Source organism: Littorina saxatilis, linkage group LG10 (genome assembly GCF_037325665.1).
Source record: "Littorina saxatilis isolate snail1 linkage group LG10, US_GU_Lsax_2.0, whole genome shotgun sequence".
NCBI lineage: Eukaryota > Metazoa > Mollusca > Gastropoda > Littorinimorpha > Littorinidae > Littorina > Littorina saxatilis.
The window spans coordinates 12,244,156-12,258,309 of NC_090254.1; the positions used below are offsets into that span (position 1 = coordinate 12,244,156).

Sequence of the window (14,154 nt, forward strand, 5' to 3'; positions counted from 1 at the left end):
ATAACATACCATTCTTTTTGGGTTTTTTAACCCTCACGATATGCAAGGATTCATAGCTCCACTTTCTGAATACAAGTATGAGAAAATAATCTTAAAGTGACAGCTTTGTTGGAAAATACGGTCTGTGTCGTCAATGTTGGTTCTGTGAACTCCTAAAAACAAAAATAATGTTATTTGTTTTGTGTTTTTACAGAATACGACATCTACGAGCGTAAACACAACGCTACCTTGTCTCCACGCCAGCTAGCGAAGGACGTGATGACACTGCAGACACTCCTGTCACAATTCCCCCAGTATTACTCCGCCTTCATTATTGGGCCTGAGACTGCCACTGATAATCAGCAATGTTTTCAAGGGTTGGTCTGTTATTTGATTTCATTTTTTTTTAAATATTTGTGTATAAAGTGACACTATTTGCTCATATTTAGATCAGTCCAAATAGTGAACGCATCAGAGATTGTGCACACAAATAGTAGACTTGTGTCATAGATACTGTTAAGTATGGTTTATAGTATCCCTGCTAGTGCTTAGCTTCGCGAAAGTGTGAAAAGCTGAGCTGATAACTCAAACAATACTTTAGGCCAGCGTATACAATTTGTTCTTGGTGGGGGTTATTAACTTAAAAGCTTTATAATGTGCATGTACATCACACGGGGACGGGGATGGTTAATTAAAAATAATGTTAGTGTTAAGCCCTTAATGTAAACGCCGAGGAATAACTCCTGTTGCTCTCTTGATTAGCTTGTCGGTGATTTAATTACTGCAATAGTTGTGACCAATCAGTGTTCTGCTATCTTTCAGATTTCTGGCTGCAGGAGGCTCCAAGGTTGTAAGCGCGGCATCTTTTCACCAGTGAGTCTGTCCCAGTTGCTTTAACCCTTTCGCTGCCAATCAAAACTTCTTGACTGCCAGGGAATATTGGAGTTCGGGGTGTAATAATTCACAAAAAATTCTAGCTCCAAACTGGCAGTAGGTAGAAAAGTAAAACCTATGTTATTTTTAAAAGAAATTCAACCAAGAATCTGTTTTTAGTATCTAATCATGGAAATAATGCACAAGTGCAGGACGGGTATACCCGTCCTAAGGCAGTCAAGGGGTTAAAGGCACAGTCCTTACCTTAAAATCGGTTGTGCTAACTATCACAGTTTCCCCCTGGCTTTCCTTTTTAGATACATACCAAATACCGGCACGGTTGGCCTAGTGGTAAGGCGTCCGCCCCGTGATCGGGAGGTCGTGGGTTCGAACCCCGGCCGGGTCATACCTAAAACTTTAAAATTGGCAATCTAGTGGCTGCTCCGCCTGGCGTCTGGCATTATGGGGTTAGTGCTAGGACTGGTTGGTCCGGTGTCAGAATAATGTGACTGGGTGAGACATGAAGCCTGTGCTGCGACTTCTGTCTTGTGTGTGGCGCACGTTATATGTCAAAGCAGCACCGCCCTGATATGGCCCTTCGTGGTCGGCTGGGCGTTAAGCAAACACACAAACAAACAAACAAACAAACAAACATACCAAGTTCAGCAGCCTGAATGCTTTCTGTGTAGAGGGGATTTTGTGTTTGAATCAAACTCTCATCAAGCCTTTAGTGACCATTTATGTATTTCTTATAAATCCATCTCTGCTCGGAAAACAATAAGCAAGGTTGTTGCTTTTTAGTATGTGTCTAAGTGGAGGGATGGTATAACTTTTCTCATGTTTGTTTGTTTGTTTGTTTGTTTGTTTGTTTGCTTAACGCCCAGCCGACCACGAAGGGCCATATCAGGGCGGTGCTGCTTTGACATTTAACGTGCGCCACACACAAGACAGAAGTCGCAGCACAGGCTTCATGTCTCACCCAGTCACATTATTCTGACACCGGACCAACCAGTCCTAGCACTAACCCCATAATGCCAGACGCCAGGCGGAGCAGCCACTAGATTGCCAATTTTAAAGTCTTAGGTATGACCCGGCCGGGGTTCGAACCCACGACCTCCCGATCACGGGGCGGACGCCTTACCACTAAGCCAACCGTGCCGGTTTTTCTCATGTAAAAGCGGGGGTGCGTACTTGATCATCATAATTTGTCTTTTTTTTTCTCTCCTTCAATTCAGGCCATGTCCAGTTTCCTTGTTTCATCACAATCGTTGCGTTCCTTAAATGAAGTTTGACTGAATTAAAGAAAAACGTAAAACTATCTAGCTATCTGGTCAATGTTTCCAGCGATTGCGTTAACCGAATATTTATGCATTAAGAAAACCAAAAGAATGTGGGTTTTTTCCGGATGCCAATCTCAACCTGTAAGTTGTAGATCTACCGATTGCATATCATTGCGGGGTTTTGTGTGGATAAGAAATAAAGCAATGGCTTCAATTCGTTAAAGCCCATTGATTTGACTGATTGCCCTGTAGAATCAGTAGCTATAGTATTGTGGTGTCAGGTAGCTGCGAGTGGTTGTGTCAATGGTGTAAGGAAACATTCCTTAGGATACAGACTCAGTCAGGCCAGGATTAGGAGAAGCACATGGTGTATTCAAGATGGTAGCATACTATTGGTACAGTACAGGAAGCTATATGAGGTATCTTAATACCAGAATCCAGACTAACATTGGATTACACTACAAGTATCACCTCTTTATTTCAGAATACCGATACATTTACAAAATCTTTAAAGGCGACCATTGCATTTTGCAGCTACTACTACTCTGATGAGGACGAGGACGTGTCACGCTTCACGGACATCAAGACGATGGACAGCTTTGACCACATCCTTGACCACGTGATGGACATGACTCGCTCCGTCAACCCACAGCTCCCGGTCTGGTTGAGTGAAACATCGTGTACCTACGACCACGGCGTTGCTAACGTGTCTGATAGATTTGTAGCTGGATTCCTGTGAGTATTACCGCGGCAAACCACTGTCATGGAAGTCACACCGGTGACACTGTGACGGTTCCCCTACGCTTTGTGTTCGGTGCCCTGACCCTTTGTGTTCGGTTCCCACTCGGTTCCCACACGCCAAAATTCGCGGACAAAACATCCATTTATGGTAGTATTACGCAATGTTGCTCTCTGAGAATGGTCTTGTTAGATCTGTGAGTGTTTACACTACATGCCTAGGTGCTGTTGGATTGAAGGTTTTTGATATTTTAGCCGTTATTAGGTAGAATGCCTTCCACTTTACTGCAAAACTGCATAATTCGTAGCATCGGCAAGAAATATCCTACCAAAAAATGCCTGCTTGGAACTGTCCGTGGTCCAGCAAAAAGTTCAACATGTCTGTAGCAGACAGCCCAAGTTTCAAGATTGTAGGGCCATCCAAACAGCCGTAATAATAAAAACAACAAAAGTAGTCAGTGAAATTGGCTGTGTTCGGTCCCCACACACTTTTGTGACGTAGGCGTGACGGTTCCCATAATTCATTGTGTCGGTCCCCACTTTCTGTGTCGGACCCCACTTTCGACCTAATTTCTCTGTGACGGACCCCACAACCAGCCTATTTTGTGTCGGTCCCCACACCTTGGATTTATGACTTGCCGGTTACTTGTATCATTGTATTCATTGAATCTAATTGTCTCGGAGTTATTTTTCAGCAAAAACCGGCAAGGCAGCACCTTTTGTGATACCAAGTAAGTCAGATGACATCAGTATGTGTGTGTGTGTGTGTGTGTGTGTGTGTGAGAGAGAGAGAGAGATAGAGAGAGAGAGAGAGAGAGAGAGAGAGAGAGAGAGAGAGAGAGAGAGAGAGAGAGAGAGAGAGAGAGAGAGAGAGAGTTGTGTTTCCGTACCCGCCACAGCGTTTTTCCAGCGGCGCGACGAAAATCAAGCACATAGAAAATGACCAGGAGTGTTTCCACACGCGCGACGCGTTAGCGGCGCGACAAGCGGCAAGCGACGCGATTTTTTTGAAAGGGTCCTGGAGCGATTTTTAGGCGTTGTCGCGCGGCAACGCGGGAGTTTACAGATTTTACCGCATGTTTAAAACGCAAGTACGGAAACACGTCACGCGTTTGCGCGCGTTTTCTTTTGTCGCTGCCGCTGTCGCGGGTACGGAAACAGAACTTACCGCGAGTACGACACTACCGCGAGTACGACACTACCGCGAGTATAACACTACCGCGTGTCACACTACCGCGAGTATAACATTACCGCGTGTCATTTTATGACTTCCATGGCTGAAGGCAAAGGTTGAAATGTTTCCTTGAAATATAAAACAAAAAGGCCTGGTCTGTTCTCTGAACACTAATTCAATGTTTGTCATGCTAACCAAGAACTCAAAACGATCAGAACACACTATCAGAATACATATAGAATGGGTTGCTTCCAATCAAAGTTAGAACACAAACTCACAAGAAGTAAGTTTGCATGCGTTCTCTCTACGGTTATGGTACTCGCGGTTGTGGTACGCGCGGTAGTGTGACACGCGGCAGTGTTATACTCGCGGTAGTGTCGTACTCGCGGTAGTGTGACACGCGGTAGTGTTACACGCGGTAGTGTCGTACTCGCGGTAGTGTGACACGCGGTAGTGACGCTCGCGGTAGTGTCGCATAACCGGAGTGATCTGGAAAGGTGTCAATCTCTCTCTCTCTCACTCACTCTCTCTCTCTCTCTCTCTCTCTCTCTCTCTCTCTCTCTCTCTCTCTCTCTCTCTCTCTCTCTCTCTCACACACACACACACACACACACACACACATACTGATGTCATCTGACTTACTTGGTATCACAAAAGGTGCTGCCTTGCCGGTTTTTGCTGAAAAATAACTCCGAGACAATTAGATTCAATGAATACAATGATACAAGTAACCGGCAAGTCATAAATCCAAGGTGTGGGGACCGACACAAAATAGGCTGGTTGTGGGGTCCGTCACAGAGAAATTAGGTCGAAAGTGGGGTCCGACACAGAAAGTGGGGACCGACACAATGAATTATGGGAACCGTCACGCCTACGTCACAAAAGTGTGGGGGGACCGAACACAGCCAATTTCACTGACTACTTTTGTTGTTTTTATTATTACGGCTGTTTGGATGGCCCTACAATCTTGAAACTTGGGCTGTCTGCTACAGACATGTTGAACTTTTTGCTGGACCACGGACAGTTCCAAGCAGGCATTTTTTGGTAGGATATTTCTTGCCGATGCTACGAATTATGCAGTTTTGCAGTAAAGTGGAAGGCATTCTACCTAATAACGGCTAAAATATCAAAAACCTTCAATCCAACAGCACCTAGGCATGTAGTGTAAACACTCACAGATCTAACAAGACCATTCTCAGAGAGCAACATTGCGTAATACTACCATAAATGGATGTTTTGTCCGCGAATTTTGGCGTGTGGGAACCGAGTGGGAACCGAACACAAAGGGTCAGGGCACCGAACACAAAGCGTAGGGGAACCGTCACAGTGTCACCGGTGTGGAAGTCTTCGATAGTTTCACAGTATATACGCGGGTTTTTGTTGGGTTTTAATTTTCATGCACGTTACTAATTTCAGATGGCTAGACAAACTAGGATTGTGCGCCCTCAACGGCGTTCAGACCGTCATTCGTCAAGACTTCTATGGCAACAACTACTCTTTTCTTAACCCCCAGCAGGAACCAAATCCTGTGAGTATGTGGGTCACAGGGGTGAGTGTGGCTCGACATTCTTAGACAAAAGAGCAGACGTTAAGATTTAGGTTGTCGTTGTTCTTGACGGGGGGTCGTGTGTAAATGAAGGTATAGTCAGAGATGAAATAAAAAAAACGGATCAGGAATAGCTAATTCATTATAAAGGGGTATTAGTGAGTTAACCTTTGATTTGAGAAAACCTATTCAGTGTATGGGAAAAGTCTAACATTAATTTCTGGGGAAATAAGTAAAAATTAAGAACCTTGAATTTGAGAAGTGTGTGTGTGTGTGTGTGTGTGTGTGTGTGTGTGTGTGTGTGTGTGTGTGTGTGTGTGTGTGTGTGTGTGTGTGTGTTTTCAGGATTTCTGGCTGACAGTGTTGTACAAAAGGATTGTACGTGGCGCTGTGTTCAACGCTACAGGACGTCACGATGTCCGTGTCTACGCTGCCTGTGCCAACTCTTTCCTGTAAATCGTTTACCTGTGTATGTGTGTATGTGTGTGTGTGTGTGTGTGTGTGTGTGTGTCTGTGTGTGTTTGTGTGTGTTTGTGTATGTGTGTGTGTGTGTGTGTGTGTGTGTGTGTGTGTGTGTGTGTGTGTTTATACACTGATCGATAAATGATTTGCCGAGGTATAGTTTTTGCATGACAATTCAAATTGACCTTTGAAATAAGTTCACACAGTCTACCTCATTTCGAGTTTTGGCCTGAGTGAAATTAATCACAATTGTGCGGTAATACCAACATGCTAAGGTTGTTTAGATACGTACGATTACAGATTACCGGCTGGGAGTGTGGTGGTGTACACGTTAAATCCTGACGACTACCCTTTGACCTTTGACCTGCCCCAGTTCCAAACTCAACCTCGCATGCTCTGGTCTCTGACCGGATGGGGCGGCGACCGGCTGTCTAAGTGAGTAGTAGTGAAACAAGATGATGCTCTGTGGACGACTCAGGAAGCACGGTGAATGTTTATCTGTAGTTTGTCTTTTTTTTTTGTTTTTGTTTTTGGTATAGTGTACAGCGTATATTTCTGGCATGCTTTCTTTAAAATTAAAGGTTTAAGTCAACCTCAAAAAAAACAAAAACAAAAAAAAGATGATGATGCTTTAGTATTGATGGTGATGGTGGCGGTTGTGGTGGTGGTGGTGGTGGTGGTAGTAGTAGGAGGAGGAGCTGCGATAATAGTAGTATTGTTAATGGTATAGTAGTAGCAGCAGCAGAATTAAGCAGCAGTTCTGGCAATGGTGATGGTGGGGGTGGCAGTAGTTGTTGTTCTTGTTCTTGAAGTACTAGTGGTGGATGGTGTTGTGCTTGTCAGTTCAAACAGTGCAAACGGTGTTAATTCAGAGAAAAGATTGATTCAGTTGCTTATATGTGACCCTCCACGACGGTATGAGTCGCATGTCACCTTTGCATGATTTTCATATTTTTACATGTTCCTAAAGAGTTTTTTATGCTCTATCCAGTGGTGAAAACCGTTTTAGAACAGAGCGAAAACTGTTTGAGTTATAAGCCTGTGACTAAGGTGACCCTCACACTGTTACCAGACACTCCCCGGACTTATATTAAGCCTTGCGCAGAACCGCGCGAGGTGACATGCGACTCATTTCGTGGTGGAAGGTCACATATATGGTGAAGAATTCAGAAACAGAACGCTTTTTCTTTTTTTTTATTTGAAAAGAATGACTTACCTGTTACTTGTACGCTTATCATATTGAACCTTTGAGGGTGGGCAACAATTGATTTAAATCTAGCAGCCCTGCGAATCCATTTGAATCATCAAAGATGCTTACAACTGTAACAGAAAGTGCCCCATAAAACGCCCTGACGATGGTGAGGACGATGGGGATTCTGCGGCTTAAGCATAATTGCTGATCCTCGAATGATGGCAATTTTATCATTTCATTTTTCATTCGTAGGTACACTTCGCTAAACGGTGTCAAACTGGAACTGGTGAATGACGAGTTACCGGACCTGCCTGGAAAACTTGCGCCACCTGGTGTAGTGACAGTTCCCCCCTACTCCTTCACATTCGTCGCGTTTTACGAAACATCAATTTCCATTTGCTACGAATAGTGACACTTTTTTTCTCTTCAACAGTTTTTTTTATTCAGGCAAACACAGATTTACAGTGACACTTCGTACGCATGATTCCCAAAGATCGTCATTCGCTCAGATTGATGTAAACTCTCATAGTTTATATCGTCATCTTTGTACGTGCATATGTATGTGAATGGTTATTTTATTAACCACTGAACATGACCAAAATATGAAACATAATCACACACAAAAACATGTTGAGATCGGGACCTTTCATCGTTTTGAGTACTTATCTTTGCACTAAACACTCTAATGCACGAATAAGCTCAGACTTGCTCATTCAACAACAAATAAAACTAGTATGCACGTGATACACATGTTGGTGTGGGTGTGTGTGTGTTTATGTGTATGTGTGTGTGTGTGTATGTGTGTATGTGTGTGTGTGTACGTGTATGTGAATGTGTGTATGTGTGTGTGTGTGTATGTATGTGTGTGCGTGTGTGTGTGTATGTGTGTGTGTGTATGTGTGTGTGTGTATGTATGTGTGTGTGTGTGTGTGTGTGTGTGTGTGTGTGTGTGTGTGAGGGTAGGTGTAGCCTCACATGCACTTTCTGTTCAGAAGAGGCAGTGCAAAGTTGAACTGAATACATTGGAAAAAAAAGGGACATTTAAAGGTGGTCGTCTACATTTTTGCTTTTTTTCAATAATCTTATGGTTAGATTTCGATACAAAATTATGTCAAATGATGAATGAACCATGGGGGAAAAAGTTATAGAAAAAAAAATATATGTAAAAAAAGATTTTATTTTTGGGTAGCGTGACTCACGCTTCCAATATTTTGTTTTCTGTTTGCTGAGAACATGTGCTTTGCCTAAAAATACTGACCAATCAAATTCATGTCACTATGCTTATAGCCACACCCAAACAAGTGCAGCAACAGTTTGACACTGGAGCGCTGTCCACGCTTTTTTTTTAAACGCACGAAATGCACGGGATTTGAGAGGAGTTTTGCGCTTGACATTTTTCAAATAAGGATATCCTACTATGAGTACTACGCTGGAATACTACAATGAATTTTCAAACGGCGTACAAACAGAACTTAGCCACGTTGTACACGAAATGTTAGTACAAAAAAGTATAGCAGATATCTTAGTTATACATACCCTTGTCGTGTATCATACTCAACTAAAAAAGTAAAAGTGTCACACTAACACTCATACACGCGTCCACGCACACAAACACGCTCGCGCGCGCGCGCGCACGCACACAAAACACAAACAAACAAAACGCACACGCACACGCACGCACACACACACACACACACACGCACACACACACACACACACAGACACACACACACACACACAGACACACACACACACAGGTCCTGAAATAGTGATTCCCAAGAGATGACAAGGAACTTAGAGTCGATAAATATCGACAGGGGGCGGACAAATGGTTTACATGTGAAATGTGTGTATATGGGTGTGGTTCTGAAACAAACAAACCATGTGAACCCCCCCATCCCACCGCTCGCGGTCTGAACGACTGACGTCACATGTCGCTTCGGTCTTTTCCTGAGAAGAACACCGCGTGTACATAATACACAATTCGATCGCGTAGCACTGCCAATGCACATTTTCGCAACGAAAACCGTGCTACTGTTTCTTGTGTGTTAAATCTGAAAGCAATATAAGTGAACGAACAATTGAAAACTGATATCACGTTACTAAACTCCCAAAAGTAATAAATTACTTCTGACTGCGGTACACAATACGGCAGTCACCTCTGCGAATGCTGTCGAAGAATCTAACCGAAAGTAAACATTCTGGGAATCTACGCGCATCGGCCTTGACGCAAGTTCAATACTTAGCCAATGAGCGCGCCGCGGCGAAGTTGGCCGCTGTAAGTCTCGCAGCGCTGGCTGGCTGAGCGAGTTGCGTGTCCATCCTTTTTTGGTCCAAGCCGCACCGTAGACCAAATTAGTAGGTGCTTGATTTTGGTATTTTGATTTTACATAACATTAAACCTTTCTTGGGGTTCATGGTCATGGCAACAGCCATAATAATATTATATCATGTATAATATTACATTTCAGCATATTTGAATTACATGTCATCATACCAAACTGTCATACATTTTTATTCCTACATCATTCTGATTGATCACAACCAAACCTACTATCAGTGGACACATCCAAATGTAAGCGCCTGTTCTTGACAACTTTTAATCGATCTAAAAATAGCAACTTGCTGGGCCCTCTGCCGCCAACAGACACTGTTTGGCCTGTAGGTAAAATGTACAATGTATTTTCTGATTTGTGCACAAAAGCTTTATTTCTTTTTTCTTTTTTTTAACATAACAATGTTTAATGTCACTGTATGTTTAAAAGACCATGGTCATATTTGTAAAAAAAAAGTTAAATTAGAAAATAAATAACATTTTGGTTCATGATTTTTCCTACACCTGTGCTAAAAATAAGAAATAAAAATGTCGGGTATATAAGTCTCTCAAATACAGCTAGGTATGAATGGCTCGGTTTGAGCTCGAGTTTGTTGCAGTTGACCCTGCACAATGCGAAATATCATGTTTTTGTTGAACAATTTTGACGTCACCCCTCCCATAGGGTGACGTATTTCACAACTTCCTGTGTTACACAAACTCTGTGATGACCAATTTTGACGTCACCCCTCCCATAGGGTGACGGATTTCACAACTTTCTACAGATGAACAATGTTGCCTTCACCCCTCCCATAGGGTGACGGATGTCACAACTTCCTGTGTACACAAACTGATGACGTATTTCACAACAAAATGGCGCTGCCCATGGTCAACCTCAAAACTATCCGTATAGAATGGGGGCGTCCTCGCCCCCATAATAATAATTTAAGCAAGGTACCCGGTGTAGGATCCGGTCCGGTCCCCCCTCTGAAGTAGTCCCCCGGGGGACCAATTCGTGGCAAAAACTGCTCTATAATGGTCCCCCCTTAAACATCCAGCCTCGTTTTTCTTAGGCATTCAAGCCATTTTCAATCTATATCTTCGTCCGGTATTATGTAGTGCACAGACAGCAATCTCTTTGTTTGACTATATTTTGCAGAAAATAAAATAGATCTGATTTATAATGCCGTTCAAAAGAAAAATGACATGAAATAAAATGAATAATAAATAAATACTGATAAGAAGAAATGAAACCAGTCTCTGATTCTTTCCTTTCTTTTCTCTAAAATTGCTGGTAACATTACCAACATTGTAACAAGAAAAACGAGACTGGATGTCTAAGGGGGGACCATTATAGAGCAGTTTTTGCCACGAATTGGTCCCCCGGGGGACTACTTCAGAGGGGGGACCGGACCGGATCCTACACCGGCCTTATCGCAGGGAGGGAAAGACAAACCAATCGTGAAAGTATACCGGACTGGTGTCACAATCGAGGCATGCAGCTCTACCTCTTGCGCAGAATAGACAGCAGTTTTTGCACAGAAAGGGAGATAATACCGTTGTGTTTCATTTAAGCTAAAAAAAAACGTAATGGTTTACTGATACTAAAATGATCAAAGGCCTCAATAGGTAAAAGAAAGACGAGGAAAATGGGTAGAAAAACAAAAACTAAATAAAAAGTTTTAACAAAGAGGCTTATCGCTGTTCAGACAACATCTTTGCACGAAATCTTACAGATGTGGCCGGGTCTTGACATGCTTCGCTTATCTCTTTACCTCAAATCTGTGTATTTCTCGTGTACATTTTGATAAGGAAAAATGATTATAAGCACAAAGCTCTATTTTGCATTGCCTTGGTGGTTCGTTCTGTTTTTATTGTCCTGTTTTGTGTTTGCAGCAGTACAAGCACGATATAAGGTGAGTATTTACCTTCGTGCATTTTTACATTAAGTCAGTTTTGAATCCAACTTGTAAAGCGTACTTATTCAAATTCAAAACATCGGTACAAGAAGAATGAGCAATTGTTTTAGAATAACTAGTGATGTAGATGATGATGATGATGATGATGATGATGATGATGATGATAATGACAATGACGACGACGACGACGACGATGACGATGATGATGATGATGATGATGATGATGATGATGATGATGATGATGATGATGATGATGATGATGATGATTAAAGCATTGATGTCAAGGATAAACATTTACACCCTCACTCGCGATCTTTTGTGCGTCTCAGGCTTAGCACTGCGAACTGCAACATGCAGATGTTGGCTATTCTATGTGTGCTGGTGACGGCCGGAGCACAGCCACACGGCGGTGACCACAGCGGGGGCCAGAACCACGACGAGGCGGTCAAGGTGACTGTTGACCTTCAGCAGTCCAAGACCTCCGTGACCTCGCACTTTGTCGGCGTCACTCTCGACTCGTCCCTGGCTAAACCCAACTGGGGAAACCTGGACTTCAGGTGATTTTTGTAAGCGATAGCAGATGTTGTTACATCATCGTGTTCAACACCACCGGTATCTTTGATGTCGTCGTATTGGTCGTCAAACAACGACTTCAGACCTTCCTTTCGTAGGCCTATACATCATAATGTGATCGTCGTCATCGTCGTTTATCGTCTTTGCTGTCATTGTAATTATTTCTTTATTTCTTGATTTCCTTCTTAAATTCTATTTTGATTTCTTTCGTTCTTTCGTTCTTTCGTGCGTTCTTTCTTTCTTTCTTTCTTTCTTTTGAAGTCAACGCAACTTTTCAAGTAAGGTTACCCACAATCAAATAATAAACGTCAATTGTACTGTATTATATTGTATTGTATTGCATTGCATTGAATTGCATTGCATTGCATTGTATTGTATTGTATTGTATTGTATTGTATTGTATTGTATTGTATTGTATTGTATTGTATTGTATTGTATTGAATTGTATTGTATTGTACATTTCACCGCTTCTCTGTTTTAGCTCCAAGAAAGTGCAGAATATGGCCAGGGCTCTATCGCCGTGCTACTTTCGTTTTGGCGGAACACAGGCTGACAGCACCACATATGATCTGTCCGATGCCAGTCATCATCGTCGCCAGGTGACTAAGCGAGCTACTGAAAATCGCGTGATAACAGGTGTGTGCAATATTTTTTTACTGAGACATGCAGTTCTGACTCTCGCGCAGAATTGCCAGCAGTTTTGCACAGCAAGCGATGTAAACAATGGATCAAGAAAAAAATAATGTTTCCGATTACCCGAACGACCCTCTTTTTTGTTTGAGTGCAAACTTACTTGCTAAGTTAAAGTCAGTATTTCACAGTTAAGTTGCAAATCCTGACTCAAGTCCTTATTCATAATGTTTGACTATCATTCAGATTTGTTCTGCTTTTTTGTTAAATGAGCTTTATGCTGATATATTGTTCATTTCCTCAAATTACCAGCTTCAAGGCGGGTAGTGTGGTGGTGTACATGCTGAATCCCAACAACTACACTGTGACCTTTGACCTGCACCAGTTCCATACCCAGCATCGTGACCGCTACTCTCTGACCGCGGGTGACCAGGACGGACTGCTGTCCAAGTGAGTAATATCTGCAGACCACTGTTAGTCGCAGCACAGGCTTCATGTCTCACCCAGTCACATTATTCTGACACCGGACCAACCAGTCCTAGCACTAACCCCATAATGCCAGACGCCAGGCGGAGCAGCCACTAGATTGCCAATTTTAAAGTCGTAGGTATGACCCGGCCGGGGTTCGAACCCACGACCTCCCGATCACGGGGCGGACGCCTTACCACTAGGCCAACAGTGCCAGTATTTCTTCTGATAGTGACCAAAAAAAAAAACCAAAAAAAAGCCACCCATAAAAATGCCAACTACTTTTGCATTGTTTTAACGAATTACTACACACTTGGTGTACATTAGTTTCAGCTAATGCATGAGCACATCACAAAGTTTCACGTTTTTAGGTCAAATGTTCGGATTTGTGTGCTCTTTCGAAAGATCGAATATCCATATTTGGGGATTGACTCAATAGTAGGAGGTTTGACGCTCAGCGGTAACCACACTCACCCGATTTCCGGAATTTCTGAAATTGATTTCTACAGGTCACCGATGATCTGGGGTGTTTTTGTTTTCTTGGACCTTCAGGTAAATGTCTGCAACTTTTAAATCGGGTGGGAATTGGTACCTATCAATTTTAAATCTCATAAATGTTAAGTCCAAGTTTAAGTTAATGTACACCAAAATAATATGCAAAACCTCACTCCACATACGGAGAAGTTATTAGTATTCTTATATGATTTGGGGCCACCCTGTAGCAATATTGATTATGTCCGTACAGGTACATGGCATTGAATGGTGTCAAACTGGAGCTGGTACACGATGCTCTGCCGCACCTGAACCCTGCAAAAGCCTCACCCGGACTGGAGAAAATGGCACCGTATTCCTACACATTCCTCGTGTTTCCGGATGCAAGGGCTTCCCTCTGTATGCAGGCTTGACGAATTCATGTTCTACGTGGAATTGTACTTCTATAATGCTCTGGAGCTCTTTTAAATCATTGAAATATTAAAGTAACGGAAAATAAATTTGAGGCAATTCA

At 42.7% G+C, this 14,154-nt stretch overlaps 3 protein-coding genes across 3 annotated transcripts in view; all 3 read left to right on the plus strand.

Annotated features, from left to right (window-relative positions):
- The window catches only part of LOC138978177 (hyaluronoglucuronidase-like), a 12,249-nt gene extending 4,261 nt beyond the window's left edge, over positions 1-7,988 (plus strand). Inside the window, exons 5-11 of the mRNA XM_070350837.1 lie at positions 194-356; positions 802-852; positions 2,667-2,867; positions 5,461-5,572; positions 5,936-6,042; positions 6,353-6,487; positions 7,497-7,988. Of these exons, the coding sequence (XP_070206938.1) occupies positions 194-356; positions 802-852; positions 2,667-2,867; positions 5,461-5,572; positions 5,936-6,042; positions 6,353-6,487; positions 7,497-7,653 (926 nt within the window). The 3' untranslated portion in view covers positions 7,654-7,988. The remainder of the gene's footprint in view (positions 1-193; positions 357-801; positions 853-2,666; positions 2,868-5,460; positions 5,573-5,935; positions 6,043-6,352; positions 6,488-7,496) is intronic.
- Positions 1-14,154, plus strand: part of LOC138978176 (heparanase-like) — a 28,985-nt gene extending 14,831 nt beyond the window's left edge. Inside the window, exons 10-11 of the mRNA XM_070350836.1 lie at positions 12,993-13,130; positions 13,894-14,154. Coding sequence (XP_070206937.1) covers positions 12,993-13,130; positions 13,894-14,053 — 298 coding nt within the window. The 3' untranslated portion in view covers positions 14,054-14,154. The remainder of the gene's footprint in view (positions 1-12,992; positions 13,131-13,893) is intronic.
- Positions 11,403-12,952, plus strand: LOC138979045 (hyaluronoglucuronidase-like). Its single transcript, XM_070351856.1, has 4 exons — positions 11,403-11,474; positions 11,807-12,034; positions 12,532-12,686; positions 12,927-12,952. The coding sequence occupies exons 2-4, from the start codon at positions 11,829-11,831 to the stop codon at positions 12,950-12,952; spliced, it is 387 nt and encodes a 128-aa protein (XP_070207957.1). The 5' UTR covers positions 11,403-11,474; positions 11,807-11,828.

Excerpts from the sequence above, each read along its gene's own strand:
- LOC138979045 (XM_070351856.1), top strand. The coding sequence starts at position 11,829 with ATGCAGATGTTGGCTATTCTATGTGTGCTGGTGACGGCCGGAGCACAG. Across the intron at positions 12,035-12,531 it reads TGGGGAAACCTGGACTTCAG|CTCCAAGAAAGTGCAGAATA; the intron begins GTGATTTTTGTA and ends TCTCTGTTTTAG. Across the intron at positions 12,687-12,926 it reads TGAAAATCGCGTGATAACAG|ATTTGTTCTGCTTTTTTGTT; the intron begins GTGTGTGCAATA and ends ACTATCATTCAG.